General features: G+C 43.5%; 1 protein-coding gene across 2 annotated transcripts in view; it reads left to right on the plus strand.

Annotated features, from left to right (window-relative positions):
- Positions 1-1,805: 1,805 nt before the first annotated feature.
- Positions 1,806-25,398, plus strand: part of EML6 (EMAP like 6) — a 144,565-nt gene continuing 120,972 nt past the window's right edge. For both annotated transcript variants that reach the window (XM_038751282.1, XM_038751283.1), the window contains exon 1: positions 1,806-2,002. In XM_038751282.1, coding sequence (XP_038607210.1) covers positions 1,806-2,002 — 197 coding nt within the window. The remainder of the gene's footprint in view (positions 2,003-25,398) is intronic.

Below are 25,398 nucleotides of genomic sequence, written 5' to 3' on the forward strand. Positions count from 1 at the left end.
AATTAACAAATACCATTATTATTATTATTATTATCATTATTAATTGATGGAGCCAGGATACTTTCCAAGCGCTTAGTCCCTTGCTGTGTACGCAGTAAGCACTCAATAAACACAGTTCATTCAATCGCATTTATTGAGCGCTAACTGTGTGCAAACCACTGTACTAAGCGCTTGGAAAGTACAATTCAGCAACATTCATTCATTCAATCGTATTTATTGAGTGCTTACTGTGTGCAGAGCACTGTACTAAGCGCTTGAGAAGTACAAGTTGGCAACATATAGAGACGTTCCTTACCCAAAAGCGGGCTCACAGTCTAGAAGGGGGAGACAGACAACCAAACAAGTCGGCATCGATACCATCAAAATAGATAAATAGAATTATAGTTGACTGAATGAACCTATTATACCGCCACGAAAATATGATTAATTTTATTAATGATGTTAATATGAATATAATTCTATTTATTCTGATGATACTGACACCTACTTGTTTTGTCTTTTGTGTCTCCCCCCTTCTAGACTGTGAGCCTGTTGTTGTAACTTGTACTTCCCAAGCGTTTAGTACAGTGCTCTGCACACAGTAAGCGCTCAATAAATACGAGTGAATGAATGAATGAATATCTGTTGCCGACTTGGACTCTCCGAAGGGCTTAGTCCAGTGCTCTGCATTCATCCATTCGTATTTATTGAGCGCTTACTGTGTGCAGAGCACTGTACTAAACGCTTGGGAAGTCCAAGTTGGCAACCTATAGAGACGGTCCCTACCCAACAGCGGGCCCTGCACCCTACAAGCGCTCAAAAAATACGATTAAATGAATGAACATTTGATGAATATGTTTGTACGTATTTATTACTCTATTTGTACATATTTATTTTATTTTGTTAATATGTTTTGTTCTCTGTCTCCCCCTTCTAGACTGCGAGCCCACTGTTGGGTAGGGACCGTCTCTAGATGTTGCCAACTTGGACTTCCCAAGCGCTTAGTCCAGTGCTCTGCACACAGGAAGCGCTCAATAAATACGATTGGATGAATAAGTGAAGGAAATAGGATATTTTAACGATTTAGGCGCAATGTAAGCGCTTGGTCCAGCGCTCTGCACCCAGTAACGGCTCAATAAATACGACTGAATGAATCTGTTCCTCTTTCTGGCCCTGCCGTAACTAAGGACCGCGTTGGGAAAATCCCGGTAAAAATCAAAGCTGAGCCGGAGGCGGCAAAAAAAAAAATCCCGGCCCTTTTTTTTTGCTTTTTTTTTTGCAAACTGAGACGTAAGGACCGTCCCGGGCGCCAGGAGGAGGCACGGCCAGTGTCGGGAAGAAGAGGAGGAGGAGAAATCGAGCATCCCTTGGAAGCTGTGCAAGGAACCTCGTAAGGACCGGACTTTTCCTGCAGCTGGAGGCGGCTCCTCGGCGGGAAGAAAGCCGTGCAAGCACTGTGCTGTGCGTGCTGTGCAGAGGCGAGGGGCGGCTGGAGCTGCAGCAGCTGCATTGGTTGCAGCGGCAGCTGCATTGGTTGCAGTAGCAGCTGCACTGGTTGCACGAGCGGTTGCAAGAGCGTTTGCATCACCAGCTGCAGCAGCTGCAGAGGTTGCAACAGCAGCTGCAGCGGTTGCAACAGCAGCTGCAGCGGTTGCAACAGCAGCTGCAGCAGCTGGCAACGTCGGATGATGGTGGCAGCGGCCCAGCGGCGCCGTGCACGCCTCCCCTCCTGGAAATTATTCGTGCCAAGTGCGGAGTAAAGGCCCCAACGCGGAGGAGGAGGAGGAGGAGGAAGGAAGGAAGGGGTCGCCCGGTGGGCGGTTGTCATGGGCGATCGGCCAGCTCCCCGGGGCCAACTGCGCCTCGAGTGGGTCTACGGGTACAGGGGCCACCAGTGCCGCAACAACCTCTACTACACGGCGGGCAAGGAGGTGGTCTACTTCGTGGCCGGCGTCGGGGTGGTCTACAACACCCGCGAGCACGGCCAGAAATTCTTCCTGGGCCACAACGACGACATCATCAGGTATGCCAACCCCCTGCCCCTTGGGATCGTATCCGGGAGCCCCTGGGTGGAGAGGGGGAGGGGGCTTGTGCCAACCCCCTGCCCCTATCTGGAAGCTCCTGGGTGGAGAGGGGGCTCGTGCCAACCCCCTGCCCCTATCTGGAAGCTCCTGGGTGGAGAGGGGGTGGGGCTTGTGCCAACCTCCTGCCCCTTGGGCAGCGTGTCTGGAAGCTCTTGGGTGGAGAGGGGGTGGGGGCTTGTGCCAACCTCCTGCCCCTTGGGCATCGTATCTGGAAGCTCCTGGGTGGGGAGCGGGAAGGGGCTTATGCCAACCCTGTGCCCCTTGGGCATCATATCTAATAGCTCCTGGCTGGAGAGGGGGAAGGGGCTTATGCCAGCCCCGTGCCCCTTTGGCATCATATCTGGAAGCTCCTGGGTGGGGAGGGGGAAGGGGCTTATGCCAGCCCCGTGCCCCTTGGGCATCGTATCTAATCAATCAATCAATCAATCGTATTTATTGAGCGCTTACTATGTGCAGAGCACTGTACTAAGCGCTTGGGAAGTACAAATTGGTACTACAAATCTAGTAGCTTCTGGCTGGAGAGGAGCTTATGCCAGCCCCATGGCCCTTTGGCATCATATCTGGAAGCTCTTGAGTGGAGGGGGGAAGGGGCTTATGCCAACCCCGTGCCCCTTGGGCATTGTATCTGGAAGCTCTTGGGGGGAGGGGAAGGGGCTTATGCCAACCCTGTGCCCCTTGGGCATTATATCTAGTAGCTCCTGGCTGGAGAGGGGGAAGGGGCTTATGCCAGCCCCGTGCCCCTTTGGCATCATATCTGGAAGCTCCTGGGTGGGGAGGGGGAAGGGGCTTATGCCAGCCCCGTGCCCCTTGGGCATCGTATCTAGTAGCTTCTGGCTGGAGAGGAGCTTATGCCAGCCCCGTGGCCCTTTGGCATCATATCTGGAAGCTCTTGAGTGGAGGGGGGAAGGGGCTTATGCCAAGCCCGTGCCCCTTGGGCATCGTATCTGGAAGCTCCTGGTGGGGGGAGGGGGAAGGGGCTTATGCCAAGCCCGTGGTCTTATGGCATCATATCTGGAAGCTCCTGGGTGGAGGGGGTAAGGGGCTTATGCCAACCTCGTGCCCCTTGGATATCACATCTGGAAGCTCCCAGGTGGGGAGGGTAAAGGGGCTTATGCCAACCCTGTGCCCCTTGGGCATCATATCTAATAGCTCCTGGCTGGAGAGGGGGAAGGGGCTTATGCCAGCCCCGTGCCCCTTTGGCATCATATCTGGAAGCTCCTGGGTGGGGAGGGGGAAGGGGCTTATGCCAGCCCCGTGCCCCTTGGGCATCGTATCTAGTAGCTTCTGGCTGGAGAGGAGCTTATGCCAGCCCCGTGGCCCTTTGGCATCATATCTGGAAGCTCTTGAGTGGAGGGGGGAAGGGGCTTATGCCAACCCCGTGCCCCTTGGGCATTGTATCTGGAAGCTCCTGGGGGGGGGGGGGAAGGGGCTTATGCCAAGCCCATGCCCCTTGGGCATAGTATCTGGAAGCTCCTGGGTGGGGAGCGGGAAGGGGCTTATGCCAACCCTGTGCCACTTGGGCATTATAGCTAGTAGCTCCTGGCTGGAGAGGGGGAAGGGGCTTATGTCAGCCCCGTGCCCCTTTGGCATCGTATCTGGAAGCTCCTGGGTGGGGAGGGGGAAGGGACTTATGCCAGCCCCGTGCCCCTTGGGCATAGTATCTAGTAGCTCCTGGCTGGAGAGGAGCTTATGCCAGCCCCGTGGCCCTTTGGCATCATATCTGGAAGTGCCTGAGTGGAGGGGGGAAGGGGCTTATGCCAACCCCGTGCCCCTTGGGCATTGTATCTGGAAGCTCCTGGTGGGGGGAGGGGGAAGGGGCTTATGCCAAGCCCGTGCCCCTATGGCATCATATCTGGAAGCTCCTGGGTGGAGGGGGGAAGGGGCTTATGCCAGCCTTGTGCCCCTTGGGCATCATATCTGGAAGCTCCTGGCTGGAGGGGGGAAGGGGCCTATGCCAACCTCATGCCCCTTGGATATCATATCTGGAAGCTCCCAGGTGGGGAGGGGAAAGGGGCTTATGCCAACCCCATGCCCCTTAGGCATCCTATCTGGAAGCTCCTGGCTGGAGGGGGAAAGGGGCTTATGCCAACCCCATCCCTCTTGGGCATCATATCTGGAAACTCCTGGGTGGAGAGAGGGAAGGGGCTTATGCCAACCCTGTGCCCTTTGGGCATCGTATCTGGAAGCTCCTGGGTGGAGAGGGGGAAGGGGCTTATGCCAACCTCATGCCCCTTTGGCATCATATCTGGAAGCTCCTGGGTGGAGAGGGGGAAGGGGTTTATGCCAAGCCCGTGCCCCTTGGGCATCGTATGTGGAAGCTCCTTGTTAGAAAAGGTGGCCTCCAGGGAGTGCAAACCTCCTCTAGTTTGGGGGGAGTCCCCTGGCAGCCCCCCACCCCACAATTCTCGGATTCAGTAGCTGTAGAGGCACGTACCCCCTGCCCACCTTTCTTCTTATCAGGCAGCTTGAAGGGTCAATAATCTGGGCTGCCACTTTTTGGGTAGCAGGGGGAGAAAAATAATAATAATGTTGATGGTATTTAAGTGCCTACCCTGTGCCAAGCACTGTATTAAGCGCCTGGGGTGGATCCTAGCAAATCGGGTTGGACACAGTCCCTGTCCCACGTGGGGCTCACGGTCTCAACCCCCATTTTCCAGATGAGGGAACTGAGGCACAGAGGAGTGAAGTGACTTGCCCAAGGTCACACAGCCCCAAAGGGATCTGGGGCCGTGCAGCACGTCGCTCCTTGAAACCAGGAATTGTAGGAGGTGGGGAGTTTCCCATCGGTACCACTTGGCAGGGAGCCAGGCATCCCAAACGAGGGATGCCAATAACGGTTTTAAAGGATCGCTGCTTTTGTGCCCAGAGTGCTCCTTGCCAGAAGACAAAAAGACACACTCACAAAACAGGCCCGCTTTTTCTAGTTTTGTGGATGGGGTATAAACACACAACTGGTGTAATGAGCCCCGAGAGGCATTTGTTTTGATTTGGGGGGGGGGCCTTTTGTGAATGCTTTGAAGGGAAATCAGAGTCTCCCCTCATCTGTTGTGGCTAAGGAAAGTGTGGCTTTGATGGGTTTCCAAGGGAGGCCTTTCAGTTATTGAAGGGTTTTTTTTGTGTGTGTGTATGTGTGTGTCTTCCCCTCAGCCATCCCAGATAAATAACTGGCTGGGGAGAAAAGCGAAAAAGAATCTTTGTACATTTGCATTTTAAAAACTTGGAACTGCAAAATTACCTCAACTACCATGTGTTCTGTGTGACACCCGGCAGTGAAATGGCCATGATTTGGTTTCAGAACCTAATATGCGTTCCTCTCATAGTGGAAAGTTTGCCCTCAGGTTATCAGCCTGAAATAGAATCATTGCATATTGAGTTTTCTGGGACTGGAAGAGTCAAAATTAATTTTTGAATGATGAAACGCGATGTTAAAGTGTACAGTAGAATCCGTGGGAGAGCCTTGAAATTTCTCTTAAAGACGGGTCTTTAAAAGGAGAAAGGGTGTGGTAGTGACACGTACTTATATCGATCAGCTGTATTAGAACCAGCATTTTTACTAAGAATGGGGAGGGTTGGGATTTGGGAATTTGCAGTTAGCTCTCTTGCTGAGATTTTGCTCTTCTTATTGTACTGCTTGCTATTAGCCAGAGATGTGAATGAGTAACAGCGGCTAGTAAAAAGGGTTAGTCTGTTGGACATGTTTAGACTGTTGGACATGTGAACTGATGGCTGTATTTGCATTGTAAAAATGCAGTGAGGTGTATTAATCTGGGAACGGATTGACAACTAGGATAGGGAATCCTTCAGGTTAAATTCTATTGCTTTTATAACTCATTAATTCTTTTGTTCATTGAGAATCTCCTAGGAGCAGAAATTCAAACTACCTTTCTACATTCTGTGTCCTAAAGGAAAAAAAATGCAGTGTTGCCAGTAGGGCATTGGATTGATCTATTTTGATGCTATTGATGCCTGTGTACTTATTTTGTATTGTCTGTCTTCCCCTTCTAGATTGTGAGCCCATTGTTGGGTAGGGATTGTCTCTATCTATTGCCGAGTTGTACTTTCCAAGCACTTAGTACAGTGCTCTGCAGTATATCTCCCCAAAATTTATAGTTACATACTTTAGCCATCTATCAAGTTCCTAATTTTTAAATTAGGAACTTAAGCGCTTAATAAATACAATAAGCGCTTAATAAATACAATTGAATGAATGAATTGAGGGGTAAAGTAATAATAATAATAATGATGGCATTTATTAAGCACTTACTATGTGCCAAGCACTGTTCTAAGCGCTGGGGAGGTTACAAGGTGATCAGGTTGTCCCACAGGGAGCTCACAGTCTTCATCCCCATTTTGAAGATGAGGTAACTGAGGCACAGAGAAGTTAAGTGACTTGCCCAAAGTCACACAGCTGACTATTGGCAGAGCCGAGATTTGAACCCATGACCTCTGACTCTTTCCATTTCTATACTCTTTCCATTGAGCCACACTGCTTCTGTAGCTGAAATCATTGATTATCATACTGTGTGCAGAGCACTTATCAAGTGTTTGGCAGAGTAAAATACAACAGAATCGGTAGATCCTTTCTTCTGCCTACAAAGGTCTTACTGTAACAATCTAGGACCCAACTGCTTAAACCTCAACCTTGTAGAAACTTGTCTGCTGTGTGACCTTCAGCAAGTCACTTCACCTCTCTGTGTTTCAGTTCCCTCATCTGTAAAATGGGGATTAAGACTGTGAGCCCTGGGTGGGACAGAGATTGTGTCCAACCTTATTATCATGTACCTACCCCAGCACTTAGAAGAGTGCTTGGCACATTGTAAGTGCTTAACAAATACCAGGTACTCTTCAGATATTAAAGGTGATGTCAGTTCTATCTGCCGCATGATTTAGACAGTACCCGAATATTTTCAAAGGAAAAGACTTAACTTCTCCTTTTTCTTTAACCCAGGTTATTTCCATATAGATATCGCTTCATGGTGAAAAGTTTGCTTTGATTTTGAATTAGACATTAAACTTACTGCTAAATTTGGAGTGCTTTATTGAGTTTAATTTTACTACAGTAAATTTCTTTGGATTTCCTGAGTCCCTTTTTATAATTGAGAACTAATCAGTCATATTGATTGAGTGCTTACTGTTTGCAAAGCACTGTACTAAGCACTTAGGAATGAGAGGAAAGTGCCCATATAGCAGATGCTGCTTTAGTTAAGATTTCCTTTAAAATGACAAGGCTTTTGTTGAGATGGAACACTATTCTCATTTTTTGAGCACCTTTTTTAACATTGGATAATAGATCTATGTTTACGTGTTTCACTTTTAAATAATGGAATTATTCCTAAAATTATGGAATTTTAATAAGCATTTACCATGCGCTAGGCATTAGGATAGCTATAAAGTTATCAGATTGGGCACATAACAGACCCTGTCTCACCTGGGACTCCCATTCTACCCTGTCCCAATTTTACAGATGAGGAAGCTGAGGTCCAAAAAGATTAAGTGACTTGTCCAAGGTCACACAGCTGGCCAGTGGAAGAGGTGGAATTAGAACTCATGTCTTCTGACTCCCAGTTCCATGCTCTTTCTGCTAAGCCATGCAGCTTCATTTCCTTTGATTGTTAGCACTTTGGGGGTACTGCTTCCTTTTAGAGTGTAAAAATTAGGAACTTGATAGATGGTTAAAGTATGTAACTAGAAATGTTGAGGAGATATACTGCAGTAAAAATGTCATATTCATTCATTTATTCAATCGTATTTATTGAGCGCTTACTGTGTGCAGAACACTGTACTAAGCGCTTGGGAAGTACAAGTTGGCAACATATAGAGACGGTCCCTACAAAACAGTGGGCTCACAGTCTAGAAGATAGTTGAGCTCATTTGTAAATCTCAGCCATGTTTAAATTGCTGTTATGGTTTTTTCCATAGTACATTGAAAATTCTTAAGGGAATGGGAATATTTTATGATCTGTTCATGTCTTTTTTTTGGCATTTATTAACTTGCCTGACTTGACTTTATGTGAAAGAAATATGCTGTAACTTTTTTGATTTTAATGGTATTTGCCAAGCACTTACTATGTGCCAAGCCCTGTTCTAAGCGATACAAACTAGTTAGATACAAACTAATCAGGTTGGACACAGTCCATGTCCCATATGGGCTCACAGTCTTAATCCCCATTTTACAAAGAAGGCAAGTGAGGCACAGAGAGTTTAAGTGATTTGCCCAAGGTCACACAGCAGACAAGTGGCAGAGCTGGGATACATATTTGTAATTTGTTTGATGTCCCTCTTCCCACCTCTAGACTGTAAGCTCGTTGTGGGCGGGAATGTGTCTGTTGTACTCTCCCGAGCGCTTAGTACAGTGCTCTGCACACAGTAAGCGCTCAATAAATACGATTGAATGAATGAAATGAATTAATCAGAACCCACGTCCTTCTGAGTCCCATGCCCATGTTTTATCCACTAGGCCACACTGCTTCTCTTCAGGAACTAGAATGGCCTGTTTTGTATTTTGCTTTTGCATTAGTTATAAAGGGCTGTACCAGAATATATACATATATATATTACATTTACTCCTGTTTTGTTATTTCATATCCCCACTTCACTAGAAAACCATCTCACTGGTTCCAAAACCACCTTCATTTGAAAAATTCATGTGGCCTCTGAAGGGCTTCAGGTTGACAGAAAGCGTTATAGCAAATATCACGAGTGTCCTGCCGTGATGGGCCATAAGTTGAAGACAGATTTTTTAAAAAGTATTGGTGGGCTAGTGGTGATGTGATTTATTGGGTGTGGAAGCTTGTTTGCATTCCTTAGCAATGTTATCTTTGAAGAGAGCATTTTATCTACCTCGATAAAGACACAAAGGAAAAGGTGATTATTTGAAGCAATTTGGCAGACTCTGAATAAATATTTTTCAGGCAGGAGACCTAAAGACAATAACAACGCAATTTGGAGTAAATGAATACTTGCATTGTCCAAATTGGATTTTGGTAAGCCTAAAAGTAAGCATTTTCAAGTGTTTGTATAGTCCAAAAACATACACCTAAAGCAGGAGTAATTGGAATAGAGAGCTCTGAAATCAGATCCAGCCGTTTCTTAGCATTTTTCCCTTACCATGTATTTTTTTTTAAAAAAAGATGACTAACTCATCTTGTCAGTTTTGTATGGAAAAATTATTTGGGCAAATCATGAAATAATCAGTTTGCCTAGACAAACCTTGGTCATGAGAAGTAACCAAAATGATTCTGTGAAAGGTATAAATGAATTTAGAGTTCTAACAATAATAATAATTATGGTACTTGTTAAGCGCTTACTATGTGCCAAACACGGGGGTAGATATGATACAAGTTAATTAGGTTGGACACGGTCCCTGTCTCCCATGGGGCACACAGAGTAGGAGGGAGTAGGATTTAATCCTCACTTTACAGATGAGATAACTGAGGCACAGGGAAGTGAAGTGATTTGCCCAAGGTCACATAAAGACAAGAGGCCTGGAAATCAGAGGAACTGGTTTCTAATGCTGCTCTGCCTTTTGCTTGCTGGGTGACGTTGAAGGACCTATGTTGCCACCTTGTACTTCCCAAGCGCTTAGTACAGTGCTGTGCACACAGTAAGCGCTCAAATACAGTTGATTAATTGACCTGGGTTCTAATTCCGCCTCTGCCACTTGTCTCCTGTGTGACCTTGGGCAAATCACTTCACTTCTGTGGGCCTCAGTTACCGTATCTGCAATCTGGCGATCAAGACTGTGAGCTCCTTGTAGGACAGGGACTGTGTTCAACCCGATTTGCTTGTATCCATCCCAGCGCTTAGTACAGTGCCTGGCACATAGTAAGTGCTTAACAAATGCCATTATTATTATTGGGCTAGTGACTTAACTTTTCTGTGCCACACTTGTTCTCCTGTTCTCCCTCTTAGTTAGACTTGTGAGCCCAGTGTGGAACAGGGTCTGTGTCCAACCTAATTAACTTGTACCTACCCCAGTGCTTAGAACAGTATTTGACACATGGTAAGTACTTAAAAGCAACAACAAACAGATCACTAGGGCCCAAACCCCTGATAAGCCTAGCAAAACTATGCTTAAATAAGGCAGAAAAAGATTTGGTAGTCATAATAGAGGCAGCAGTGAAGTCCTGTTATTAAAAAGGAAACGTTAACACCTACAAACGTTCAAAAGTAATCCCTCCCTTACAAGTAATTGGTCAGACTCTTGATTAATCAATCAGTCATAGTCTCTAAACTCATTGTAGAACAATAATGTGTAAACTCCTGGAGGGAGGGGTCCATGTTTTTTACAGTGATATTCCCCCAAGCACCTAGTACGGTACAGGTGTTCAGTAGATAATACTGACTGGTTGAAAGAGGAAGAATGAAATCTGGGACTAGGGATAAAAGAGCACAAAGGAGAATCAATCAGTGATATTTATTGAGCACTTACAGAGTGCAGAGAACTGTATGAAGCACTTGGGAGAAAGGTCCAGTATCTCAGAAAATGCTAAAATTGAACAGATACCAAGGTAAAGGAAAATGGGTTATTGGGATTGTCAGGTGGAAACAAAAATAAAGAGATGGAAGTAAGTTCATCTTTCACAGTTGAAAATAGTCAAGCCAATTCTCCCAGTGGCAAAGTTTACCTTCCAGTAACGTTAGGCACTTTGAAGAGAAACAGTATTTCTTTCAGGACACAAATGGATTGTTCAGTGTATTGCAGTAATATGTGTATGGTGTTAGCAGCAATGCACTGAACAGTTCCCTAACGGTCTTAAAGTTGTGACTCCTCCAGAAGTGCCTCATCTTCTGTAATCTTGGACCCTGGGGAAATCAGGCTCTGTAGTTTACACAGTTAAACATGTCTGATTCCCAGGTCTTTTTTAACTTAACCTTTCAGGCTCAAAAAATAGCCCATGGCTAATTACCTCCCATAAATTTTGAGATTCTTAAAATGACAATATCATTGTTTCATACCAGTTCGTAGTTAATTAGTTTTACAGCTGTTATTGTCAAGTGCAATCATGAGCAAATTGCTCCAAGTCGAACTTGAACCCCTTGATCTCGATCATAAGTCATTTGTAACCTAAACCTAATTTTCCCGGCCATCATTAATTCACTCATTTATCAAACTAAAATTAATCAATCAGTAGTATTGAGCAGTTACTCTGTGCAGAGCGCTGTAGGAAGTGTTTGGGAGCGTACAGTGCAACAGTTAGCAGACACGTTCCCTGCCCACAATGAGTTTACAGTCTAGAGGGGGAGACAGGTGTTACTATAACTATTAAGTGACCATGGTGAGCATGATACTATACTGGATTCTGGAGGGGTTGAATAGAATATAGAAGACATTATACCTGCTCTTGAGAGGTTACTCTATAGAGTGGCAAGCCCTCTACATAACTGTACCTTTTCCTAGCCACCAGACATTTATTCCTTCTTCCCCGCCTTCACCCTAGCTGAAAACCTGGAGTTGACACCACTTTATTAATGGTAATTGGCCAGATGGGCCAGCATGTGATTGACAGATGATTCAAACAAATCAGATTATATGATGGAACCAGTCAAAGGGTGTGGCCCATTCATGAGCTGTAAATCAACTGGTTGGAGGACAAAAAGGGCATATCTGTCATCCAGTGAAATGCACTCTCTCTCGACCAGTGTTTCTCAAAACTGGATCAAGACTTGGTTTGCTGGGAGATAGAGACACTCTCCCAGCAAACACTGTCTTAGGCTGTGAGCTCCCTGTAGACTGTAAACTCATTGTGGACATCATCATCATCAATCGTATTTATTGAGCGCTTACTATGTGCGACATGGAATATGGCCATTTATTGTATTGTACTCGCCAAAGCGATTAGTACAGTGCTGTGCACACAGTAGGCGCCCAATAAATACGATTGAATACACTTATCTTCCCTTCCAACAATCCCCCCCCTTCCTGATTGCCACATAAGTTGGCCACTTTGGACATTTACATTTTATTTATTTATTTTGGTGAAAAGGTAATGTAGGGCCTGTTAGGATCAAGGAGTGAAAGAGGGTTTTTTTTGTTTGTTTTTCGGGTTTTAGTTTGGGTTTTTTTAATGGTATTTGTTAAGCACTTACTACTTGCCTGGTACTGTACTAAGTGCTGGGGTAGATACAAGCTTATCAGGTTGGGAACAGTCCGTGTCCCACATGCTCACAGTCTTAATCCCCATTTTCCAGATGAGGTGACTGAAGCACAGAGAAGTGAAGTGACATGCCCAGGGTCACACAGCAATCAAGTGGCAGAGCTGGGATTAGAGCCCAGGTTCTTCTGATTCCCAGGCCTATGCTGTATTCATTAGGTTACGCTGTTTCTCAGTTTGAGCCATTTCCCAGGTACCAAGGAGACTTGTGTGAAATAAACCAGAGCTGTATAAGAAACTGAAAACCTGTCCATCAACAAATCTGAAGTGAATGTCAGCAAAGTGCATACCTTTGAGAACTAGTCCCTTTGAAAATAATTTGTTATATGCTAGTCAAATTCTATTTGCAAATATTTAAACGATTGGAGGCTTGCCCACCTTTCACCCCTAAAATTTGATGTAAAGGAATCGTTCTGACTATTCTTAGATATTTATCTGGTGACTTGGGAGTAAAAAGGAAGTAAGAAGAGTTACTTTGCAGAATATTTTGTAATCAGAGGGCAAAGCCAACTGGGTAATTAGAGTGGTGGTGTTAAAAAGCAGTTTGCTCCCTATAATTTCCAGCTTCATTTTATTGATGGGGAACAGATTGCTTTGCTAGGCACTGCTAGAAATAGCAATACTTATATATCTAGAGTTACTTGGCTCTCAGTAGTAGTTTTTCATTGAAAAACAGATTAGTGATCAGTTTTGTTAAACTAATGCTGGAATAACACTCATAACTTTTTTTGGTGGCGGTAAAAAAAAATGGATCTGTCAAATTGAAAATGACTTTGTTTCCTAACTCACAAGGGCAAAAGCAGCCAAAGAACTAAGACTTTCTTTCAATTTTAATGGGAGAAAATGCTTTCTTTTTAGGCTAAACAATTCCAGAGCGCATAACATATTTAAAAGGTGGTTAGATGTGGGTAGAGGGTTTTTTTTTTATATTTTTGTTACACCCACATAGGTGAAAGGAATGAATTCCCTTTTTAATGTAACATGAGAAATGCCATCCAGTATTAAACCAATACCCATTCTGTGTCTGACACTGACATCAAAGATTCTTAGAAGAACGAGGGGATGGTTGTCCTTTTTTGGCTTTTGTCTTTATAGTTAGGAATGTATCCTCTAACCTCACTAATCTTTCCCTCTAATAATCCAATATAGCCCTATTGCCCATGAATTCATCAAAATTTTTCTTGAACCTACTGATATACTTTGTGATTAAAAAATTCCATATAGTGACTAGCCACTGTGTGAAGCAATGTTTCATTTTGTTTGTTTAAAGCCTCTTTTCTCCATGCTTCAGTTTGTGACCCTCTCCCTTCTCAGTCTTCATATTGCAGTTCTGGAGTCATAATGTTTACAGTGTATTTTCATTGTGAAGCCACGTTTATCTTCCCCCTTCCTGGTCATTTTGTGTCTTTGACTCTTTTCGGCTCCATCTGTTGATAATAATCATGGTATTTTATGCACACTGATATTTGCCGAGTACTGTGCTAACCTCTGGGGTAGGTATAATATAATCAGATTGACACAATCCCTATCCCACTTGGGGTTCACAGTTTAAGTGGGAGGGAGAACAGGGTTTTTTTTTTTTTGTGTGTGGGTGGTATCTGCTTTGCGCTTACTATGTGCTGGGCATTCATTCAATCATATTTGTTGAGTGCTTACTGTGTGCAGAGCACTATACTAAGTGCTTGGGAAGTACAAGTTGGCAACATATAGAAACGGACCCTACCCAATAATGGGCTCACAGTCTGAAGTATAGACTGAAGCGGGGAGAGACAGGAGGATGGGAGATCAGAAAGGATACTGATGCAGTAATCCAGTAGGGATAAGGATGAGAGATTGAACCAGCAAGGTAGCGGTTTGGATGGAGAGGAAAGGGCGGATCTTGGCGATGTTGTGGAGGTGAGACCGACAAGTTTTGGTGATGGATTGGATGTGTGGGGTGCATGAGGGAGCGGAGTCAAGGATGACACCAAGCTTGCAGGCTTGTGAGATGGGCACTTTACTAAGCACGGGTGTTGGGACAAGATACTCAGATTTGGCACAGTTCATGTCCCACATGGGATTCACAGTCTTTATACCTGTTTTAGAGAGGAAGTAAATGAGGCAGGCCACGCTGCTTCTCATTTAATCCCCATTTTGCTGATGAGGAAACTGAGATGTTTAAGTGAGGTCCCACACCAGGCAAGTGGTGAATCTAGGGTTAGAACCCGGGGCTCCAGGCTCCCATTCCGATGTTCTTTCCAGTAGGCTACATGGCTAGGTATAACCTTGATAGTTTTACCGTAATACGAAGACATGGAATCGTGGCCTGAAGAATAAGGAGCACAGTTCTGGTCCATGCATTTTCGGAGGGATTATAAAGCCAGTTTCCAGTCCAAGCAGGCTCCTGCCGGACAGAGAGGCTACCTGCTGACATGGGGAAGTGCCATCATTTCAAGAGCTGCCCTGCAGATCCAGCATCTGGGCAGTGATGAGATGTGAACAGCACGAATCAATCCATGGTATTTGTTGAGCGCTTGCTGGGTATTGAGTAGTGCAATAGGCATTTGAGAGAGAACAATACAGTAGTGTTGATGGACATAATGGTAATAATGGTGGTATTTAAGTGCTTACTATGTGCCAGGCACTGTACTAAGCGCTGGGGTAGATACAAGCTAATTGGATTGGACACAGCCCGTGTCCCAAATGGGACTCACATTCTTAGTCCCCATTTTGCAGATGAGGGAACTGAATGATAATCGTTGTTGGGTAGGGACCGTCTCTATATGTTGCCGACTTGTACTTCCCAAGCGCTTAGTCCAGTGCTCTGCACACAGTAAGCGCTCAATAAATACAATTGAATGAATAGTAATAATAATAATAAGTATTTGTTAAGCACTTGACTTTACTAAGCGCTGGGGTGGATACAAGCAAAGAAGTTAAGTGACTTGCCCAAATTTAGCTAGTTAATTGTGATATTTGTTAAGCAATTACTAAGTGCTGGGGCAGATATATGAGAATCAGGTCCCATAGCGGGCTCACAGGTTCAGCAGGAGGGAGTACAGGTATTGAATCCCCGTTTTGCAGATGAGGGAACTGAGGCACAGAAAAGTGAAGTGACTTGACCAAGGTCACAGAGCAGTAAAAGATGGAGCTGGAAATAAAACCTAGGCCCATCGACTCCCAGGTTTTTGCTCTTTTCACTAGGCCATACTGCTTCATAAGGACCTCACAACCCAGAAGGGGTGATAGATATTCAAAGAGCTGCCCTACAGATCCGGGGTCTAGACAGTGGGGAGCTATCCCCTGTCACTGATAGGGGACAGGGAAAGTTTCATGATATGTACAGAAGAGTTGTGGGATGTGTGGGGTTCATTCAGTCATATTTATTGAGCGCTTACTGTGTGCAGAGCACTGTGCTAAGTGCTAGGGAGAGTAGAGTGTAGCAACATAACGGACACATTCCCTGCTCACGGTGACCCTGCAGCCCCAGTTTCATAGCTCTCATGCACATATTTAGAGAGAATTAGGATCTGATTTCCCTTACTGAAATTCCTTCATGAGATTTAGGACGCGAAGCTTCAATATGGAGCAAATTATCGTTTCTTCTGATTTTATAGGTGTGTTTTTGACACTTATTATGGAAGTTATTGTGCCTTCATTTTCTTCTGTGTTCAAATAAAGGTAAAATATGGGTTCAGTAGCTAATTGGAATAATGCAATGCATAAATCCAGATGTCGACTGAAAGTGTCTCATGCTCCTATTTGATTTTCATGCAAACATATTGGCACTTACCTAATGCATGCATAAACATGACATTCTTCTTTCTGAATACTAAACTGAATTCATTGCCAGACGCTTACATGAAAGAGCACGATCTTTCCAAAGTAATTTTTCATGCATATTACCCAGAATAATAGGAATGCACAAGGAAAAATCTTTGGTGATAGCTTTATTTTCTAAACAATGGCTAGTCTGCCAGTAGGTGGGAGTTATTAGTTTGCTGGTTAGTGCCCCGCCACGTGAAACTCCGTAGAGTAGTATCAAAATATATCTGAACTCATTCTTGACTGTAAGCTTGTTGTGGGCAGGGAACATGCCTGCCAACTCAGTTATATTGTATTCTCCCAAGCGCATAGTACAGTACTCTCTGCCCACAATAAGCCCTCAGTAAATATGATTGATATATTCTCAGGGTACAGTGAGTCCGTTGTTGGGTAGGGACCATCTCTATATGTTGCCGAATTGTACTTCCCAAGTGCTCAGTACAGTGCTCTGCACACAGTAAGCGCTCAATAAATACAATTGAATGAATGAACAGTTAGCAGACATTCCTTTTCTTCCACTCCCTTCTGTGTCACCTTGACTTGTGCCCTTTATTTGATTCCCTCTCCCAGCCCCACAGCACTTATGTACATATCTGTTATTTATTTCTATTAATGACCGTCTCCCCTTCTAGACTGTAAGCTCGTTGTGGGCAGGGCATGTGTCCATTATATTGTCGTGTTGTACTCTCCCAAGCTCTTAGTACAGTGCCCTTAACACAGTAAACGCTCAGTAAATCCAATTGATTGACATATTCCCTTCCCACATTGAGCTTAAATCTAGGAGGGGAGAGAGGCATTAATATAAATAATTTATGATACATAATTTGTCCATATGGAAATATGAACAGCAATCAATCAATCAATCAATCGTATTTATTGAGCGCTTACTATGTGCAGAGCACTGTACTAAGCGCTTGGAAAGTACAAATTGGCATCACATAGAGACAGTCCCTACCCGATAGTGGGCTCACAGTCTAAAAGGGGGAGACAGAGAACAGAACCAAACATACCAACAAAATAAAATAAGTAGGATAGAAATGTACAAGTAAAATAAATAAATAAATAAATAAACAGAGTAATAAATATGTACAACCATATATACATATATACAGGTGCTGTGGGGAGGGGAAGGCGGTATGGCGGGGGTATGGAGAGGGGGGACGAGGGGGAGAGGAAAGAAGGGGCTCAATCTGGGAAGGCCTCCTGGAGGAGGTGAGCTCTCAGCAGGGCCTTGAAGGGAGGAAGAGAGCTAGCTTGGCGGATGGGCAGAGGGAGGGCATTCCAGGCCCGGGGGATGACGTGGGCCGGGGGTCGATGGCGGGACAGGCGAGAGCGAGGTACAGTGAGGAGATTAGTGGTGGAGGAGCGGAGGGTGCGGGCTGGGCAGTAGAAGGAGAGAAGGGAGGTGAGGTAGGAGGGGGCGAGGTGATGGAGAGCCTTGAAGCCCAGGGTGAGGAGTTTCTGCCTGATGCGCAGATTGATCGGTAGCCATTGGAGGTTTTTGAGGAGGGGAGTGATATGTCCAGAGCGTTTCTGGACAAAGATAATCCGGGCAGCAGCATGAAGTATGGATTGAAGTGGAGAGAGACACGAGGATTATCTTGCTGCAGGGAGGCCCACCAGTATCTACTGTGGCCTCAATAAACTTACCCTCAGAGAGAAGGAAAAAGAGAATAGAAAAAGGATCGGTATGTAAGTGCTTAAATAGTAATGTCTGCAATTTTATATGGATAGTTCTGTCGGTCATTTCAAAAGGCATAGGAATGCTGACTCTCCTGGGAATAGGAAGGACCTGGGTTCTAATCTGGGCTCTACACTTGTCTGCTGTGTGACCTTGGGCAAGTCGCTTCACTTCTCTGTGCCTCACCTCATCCGTAAAATATGAACCCTTTGTGGGACATGGACTGTGTCCAGTCTGATTAGTTTGTATCTACCCCAGTGCTGAGAGAAACAGCCTGGCCTATTAGATACAGCACGGACCTGGGTTCTAATTCTAGCTCTACAACCTCTCTGCCGTGTAACCTCGGGTAAGTCACTTCACTTCTCTGTGCCTCAGTTACCTCATCTGTAAAATGGGAATTAAGAGTGTGAGCCCCATGTGGGATAGGGACTGTGTCCAATACAATTTGCTTGTGTTCACCTCAGCACCTAGTACAATGTCTGGAACATAGGAAACACTTAACAAATACCATTATTATTATTATTATTATCATTTTATCTATAATGATAATAATAAAAAATGGTAGTAGGGAGGGTAAAACCCCAGGGGGGAATTTCCAAAGCGATACTCACCTCAAAACTTTTCTGCAGGATTTTCATGTCCTCTGAGTGTGCCACCACTTTGGAGGAGTTTAACAAGACCTTAGTTAAGAATAGTTCTAAAATGTAATGATGGATGTGGATATATTTGCAATATCAGAAAAAATGGTATTTTTATAGGGCTTTTGTTCCAGAGAACTCAGAGTACTTCCAGATTTATTCTCATTTGTTCTTCACAATTGGTAGGAGGAAGGTGTCTGATGAAGAGATTTTTGTCTGTTTTCCAATAGAACCAATTTTCAGGACAAGTTAATAAGTTATTTTTATTGTAGCTGTGGGAAGAAAGGATCAATAATGTTTTTCCTTAATGCATTTTCTTTGAAGATCAGCTTTATGTTTTGTGCAGAGTGTGGGAGGGTTTAATTGAAGTGGGATATGGGAAGATGCTTTCATGTTGCCAGTGTAACCCCTGTTTTTTTTTTTTTGTTTGTATAGTCCATACAATCAACTGAGGTTTTCACATCCTGGAATTTCAGTCCTTTTGGTATTTATTGTATCTTCTATCAACTCTGTTCTATCAGTGCTTAGTGCAGTGCCTGGCACATAGTAAGCACTTAAATATCATCATTATTATTATTACTCTCCCAAATGCTTAGTAGTGCTGTGCACACAATATATAATAAATGTTGTTATATACTAATATTAATATTAGTATTATAATTACATGTTATACTAATGCATATTACATGTTTATTCATAAATTCCATTGGTTGAGCAACACCATTTATATCAAAGAAATTGAGTCTTTCCTTCTTACTTGACACTATCACTAAAATAGTGTTTGCTTTTTTCTCTGCTTGTTTTCAGTCTGCCTTTCACAGAACATTTTAGTCAAATGTAGAGTGAAGTCTTTTTCTTAGTTCTTTTACTTTTTATGTGACTCTTTCCCATTGGATAGTGCCCAGGGCATGCGCTTAGCAGATTCCCCAACTGTTATGTCAGAGAAATATCTTTCTCCAAGGCCCGACTGTTGTTTCCCAAGCAGTCCAAACCCGAACTATTACTCTAGTTAATCAGTGGTATTTATTGAGTGCTTAGTGGATGCAGAACACGGTACTAAGTGCTTGGGAGAGTACAGTATAGCAGAATTGATAGACAACAACGAGCTACCCACAACAAGCTTACAGTCTAGAAGGAGAACACCATTTTGTTTTGGGTTTTTTTAAATGCTTACTAAGTACCAGGCACTGTACTAGGCACTGGGATAGATTCAAGATAATCAAGTTGAACTGTCCATGTCCCATCCTTATTTTACAAATGTAGTAACTGAGGCACAGAAAACTTAAGTGGCTTGCTCAAGGCTATACAGCAAAGGAAGAGCCATCTTAGAAAATTTCCTTTGCAAGAAGCAGCTGAATATTCTAAAGAGAATGTTCTATCATGCATTATTTGAATGGTTGTAATGAAGAATGGAATATAAGCAAATATTGATATGAAAATCAAGGTCATGGTTCCAACTGACGCCTTCTTAATTGTGAGTCTTCATGAAGTGCTTTTCTCCTAGCACAGTTAATGGTTCTTACGTAGCCATTTTAACCTCACCCGTTTTCAGTTTTCTTTCTTGCTCAAGGATAATAAGTTTCTGGCACTCCTCACTGAATTTAGACAAAAACATTTCCCCATCTTTCTCTTGGATCAGAGGAGGAGGAGGCTGCTTTTATCATTCTCCACAGCATTTTTGATAATGTGGAGTATTTTGTTTCCTAACTGCTTTCTTCAGATGAAGAAAGTCAACCAGTTGGGACACTGAAGACAATTGCTGTCTCTAAGTGAATTCTGGATCTGTCAGTGGTTAGTGAGAGTCTTTCCAGTGGTAATGGTGAAATGAGTAAGAAGATAAAATCTCATAAATCTCCGTACACACTGTACTGTACATATTTCTCTACAAAAAGCCCAAAACATCAAACAATACTTTTGAGAAGAGACTGTAGACCTCACTTTTATTGAATCTTATACTCAGTCAAGGACTAAATAGTTGGACAGCTTACAAATTTTTATTATGGTCCTGGGGAATACTGAATGGAATTTATATTTTAGTTTTTCTTATTCCAAAGGAATGTGAAGCTACCTGGCTATAATGATGATGATGATGATGATAAATGTGGTATTTAAGTACTTACTGGGTGCCAAACACTGTGCTAAGCGCTCAGATACAATCAGATCCGACACAGTTCCTATCCCACATGGGGTTCACGGTCTAAGGGAAAAGGAGAACAGGTATTTATTTAATCCTCATTTTATAGTTCATCCATTCAATCGTATTTATTGAGCGCTTACTGTGTGCAGAGCACTGTACTAATGAGGAAACAAAGGTTAAATGACTTGCCGGGGCACAGTGCAGGCAGTTTTGCAGATGTGGGTTAAAAGGATAGTAGTCAATTTAAGAAGTTATTTATTAAAATTCTGCCTGGAAAATTATACCATGCAATAAGAACCAGAGACCCAAACTCTCAATCTTGTTTCCTGTCTTTCAGAGGTACCCTTGCTGTTCCACATAAGTTATGCAGACGTCAAACTTAACATGTCCAAAACAGGGCTCCTTATCTTCGCACTCAAAACCTGTCCTCCCATCTTAGACAGCACCACTATCCTCCCTGTCTCACAAGCCCATACCGGTGGTGTTATCCTCGACTCACCTCTCTCATTCAACCCACATGTTCAGTCTTTCACAACACTAAAGCCCACCTTTTCCTTTCCATCCAAACTTCTACCACATTAATCCAAGCACTTACCCTATCCTATTCCTCCTTGCTTATACTGAATCAGCCTCCTTGCTGACCTCCCTGCTGTGTCTCTCTCTCCCCACTCCAGTCCTTACCTCACTCTGCTGCCTGATCATTTTTCTACAAAAAACATTCAGGGCATATTTTCCCACTCCCCAAGAACCACCAATGGTTGCGCATCCATCTCCACACCAAACAGAAACTCCTTACCATTGGTTTTAAAGCACTCAAGGTCTGGGGCTCGAACAGTTTGAAAGCAGGTGTTTTCCACTTAAGGATTCAAAAACAGGTTTGTGTTGCTTTGGACACCTTTTTGAATGAAAGCTGAGCTTCGGTCCTGAGACCTAATGATTGAGATCCTTTGAAAAGGAATTGAAAATAGTGCTAATGGTTTGTGCAGTGCCACTTACATTCTCTTATCCCTGTCAGTTACATTTTTGGTAGGATGGTTGCAGGAATAGATTAACTATATTACAATAAAGCATTAAAGCATTAAACTAATGTGCCAAGAAGCATTTCAGTGGTAAGTGGTCATCCATTACCCAGAAGCACAAGTTTCAGACTGAGCTGGGGGCCATCTGGCTGATTTATTCTGAAGATTAAAAATCTTATCAGGAATATGTTCCTTTCTATATTCAGCACAGTCCAGAAGAAAAGCAAGGTCAAGGGGGTTAGCCAAAATCTGTGTGGTAGCTTCTAAAAAGACCCCATAATCACAGATGAACCAGATTCCCAGTCAGAATAATGGTCAAAATCAAGGTTGAAGCAATACTACAAACTGGAAAGAATGAGAGCAGAGAAACACAGAAGGAGGTTTGCAGAATGGTATTTAAAACCACAGTAGTTTTAAAGCTGCAAATGGAAAGCTTGATTGCCTGATGGCAGAAGCCCTAAGACTTTTGGTTGGAGAAGATGTAGAAAACATTTAAAACTGAACGACAAATTGGATCATCAGTTGCCACTTTTAGCCCGGGTACTGATTAAATACAAAGAAATTCAGCACCACATGGAAAACTAGCCATGTTTCAGGCAGGAACAGATCAGGGAGAAGCACCTCTCTGGAGCAGTCCCTTAGGAAAAGCAAGCTCTGCTGAGAAATGAGTGGAGCTCTCCATGGATGCCAAAGGAGGGAAACTCCTCCGAGAATGTCCCAATAAACCAGCCCCTTTGCACTTAGTTTTCTCTAGGTTCCCCCCCAACCCCCGCACCTCCAAAACACCCTCTCCCTCTCCCTCTCCCTCTCCCTCTCTCTCTCTCTCTCTCTCTCTCTCCCTTCAATTCTCCCTGCTTTCCACCAGATCTGGCCTAAGCAACACACCACTCTTGACTGTGACCTAGCTGTCTTATACCAGCTTGCTTTGACAACATCTAATTTTGCAACAAAAACATCTGTTTGAAAAATGAATATTCTATTTGGGCAGCCCAAATGTTTTTGTTGGAAATGTCCCTTTTGTCAGGAAACATTTGTTTCTCTTTGATGTCCTCTTATGAAATATTTGTATACTCCTAAGAATTACTGACTTTTATCATTCAGGCTTTTATCGTGTGGTTTTCATGTGTCCTAAAGACAACTAGTAGACAAAGTGTGTGATTTGGGCTATCATTCTAAGACCTCTTTTTGTTCCAGAGGCCTGTAGAAATAGAGTAGATTCCCACCTTTCAATCATATTTAATTCAATCGTATTTATTGAGCACTTACTTTTTGCAGAGCACTGTTCTATGCACTTGGGAAAGTACAATACAGCAATAAAGAGAGGCAATCCCTGCCCACGATGAGCTCACAGTCTGGCGGGGAGACAGCATCAATACAAGTAAGCAGACAGCAATAAAAATAAATAAAATGACAGTTACATACATAAGTGGAGTGGGGTGGGAAGATGGAGAAGAGCAAATGAGGGTGACGCATAAGGGAATAGGAGATGAGGAAAAGTGGGATAGTTTTACTATGGCTTATCTTGAATATTGTGACTGGATTATATAACCTCACAAGATTCCTATCAATCCCATGGTTCTAAAATTCACAATTTCATTTTGTCGAAGCAAAAGATGAAATTAAGTGCTTTTCCAACAGATCTGGATGAAATTAATCCAGATTTGGTTCATAACATCATCAAGATTTTGGAAGACTCACAATGTTTAATTTGGTTCCTTCATACTAAGTGGGGCTAGTGGAAATGGATGAGTATTCCTGGGCATTAAGCCCCCTCACCCTCCTGCCCACCAAACACACACACACTACATACACACCCACATACCTGAAGGTTGCATGTTTGATTCTGTGGCTTGGTCCTTAATCTCACCATCCCAGAGCCCCTCCTACTCTTCCACTTAGTTACCTAAGGCATAATATGGGTCCATGATTAGCGGCACCAGAAAAGGAAGGATGTTGCAGTCATTGGTGCAGAGCTTAGGAGTTTAGGAAATGCTGCAGAGTGAAGGAGCCACGGTAGAAGCTTCATCTTGGAAATGGCAGTCAGAGCTTCTGCTCTGGGGACGACACATACTTTCTCTCCTAATTCCCTCCCTACAGGTTGTAACGGCAGCCATTTTTAGTTGTCATTTAAGGTTTCAGGAGGAAAAACACCAACTATTCAATTATTCAGCATTAGAGAGTAAATCAAATTCTTGAGTTCTGTGAAAATTAGAACTATGTTGCTTCCAGATGTTAGTTTGATGGATATGTTTGTGACGTCTTTTGATAGTCTGTAGCTAAATGGGGGGCTAATCCCAAGGTGGATAGAAAAAAGCCTTCAACAGTGTGCTTAAGCAGAGCACTGTGGTATTTACAGATGAAAGTGGGTTAACAACTGTGGCAAACAGACCAGCATGGTGCACTGCAGTTAAGAACGTGTTGTTGTTGTTGTTAGCTGGAATTTAGAGAAGCTCATGAGTCAGAAGGAAAAGCCAAACAATCCCAGGAGCCAGCACAGACATACCAAATAGCCCCCCAAAAGATAATCTTTGTGTGGTTGGGACTATATTCCAGTATTGGCCCATTTGGCAATATGGTGTCAGGGGCAAACCCCCCGTCCCATCCCCCCCCCCCACCCACACACACACACACACACACACACACACACACACACACACACACACACCTCTGTCTATAGATGAAATTTTGAGAGAGGTTGTTATTAGTGAAACAACTTTTGTGTCTTGTTTCACTGGGAAATAAGGGAAAGGATTCCAACCCCTTGTCCGACTCCCATTGCTTCTTTCTAGGGAGTTTAAAGCATAAGCTTTCTGATGCCAGGGGTATTATAGGCCATAAAACAGCACCATATAAAAAGCCAACACAATCTTCTGTAAATGTACACAACTTAAATGCCACGTGTTTACTGATGAAGTTTCATTTCACCTTTGTAGTCCCTCTGTAATGTAGCTGAAGTCCACGATACCCTGGCTACGATAATGCAATTATTTGGGATTCTTTTCTTTTTCCTCCTTGATGAATCTCTCTTGGCTTGAGGATTTTTGCTGTTAAGAAATAAATTGTTGAGGTGTGAAACCAGGGATATGGAAGACTAACTTTTATGAAAGATTACTATATATCTCTTATTAGTATAATCAATCAATCAATCGTATTTATTGAGCGCTTACTTTGTGCAGAGCACTGTACTAAGCGCTTGGGAAGTACAAGTTGGCAACATATAGAGACAGTCCCTACCCAACAGTGGGCTCACAGTCTAAAACTGGTAAAGCCCTATATGGGTCCAACTTGGCTTTAGGTGCTCTTGTGGCCTTAGCCCCTCAGGGCGTATCATACTTTCACAAAGTCAAGAAGCTGAATTATATTAGCTTCAGTCCCTTGATTCAGTGCTTATTGTTAAACTGGATTATAGAACTGTAATTTATATTAATGTCTGCCTCTCCCACTACATGATAAATTTCCCGAGCACAGCGTTCATTCCTACTAACTCTACTGTACTATCCTAAGCACCTAGTACAGAGCTCTACACTGGATAAAAGTTCAATAAATACCAATGCTTGATTGACTGACCATAATACAGTACAGTTCTATTTACCAATAGGACAAGGCACCATAAACTACGAACTTTCTACCAGTTAGGGTTTAAATATAGCTCGTAGAAAATGGTTGCCCAGAACTTCATTCTTAAAAAGATGAATTTAGGTCTGTTTCTCATAATGAAAGGCAGTTCAAAGGAAAGTGTCATCTATCAAGAGAAAACTGCTAAGGCAGCAGACTAATCATGTAGCAGGGAAGCTCTGTAGGGAATTATTCTAAGAACCAGATCACGCTTTTGCAGTTGATGTTGACATGCCAGTATTTCATTAATTCTTCAGGCTGCCTAAGGATTCTTTGAGGCTGTAACA

This window comes from Tachyglossus aculeatus, chromosome 9 (genome assembly GCF_015852505.1).
Source record: "Tachyglossus aculeatus isolate mTacAcu1 chromosome 9, mTacAcu1.pri, whole genome shotgun sequence".
Lineage (NCBI taxonomy): Eukaryota > Metazoa > Chordata > Mammalia > Monotremata > Tachyglossidae > Tachyglossus > Tachyglossus aculeatus.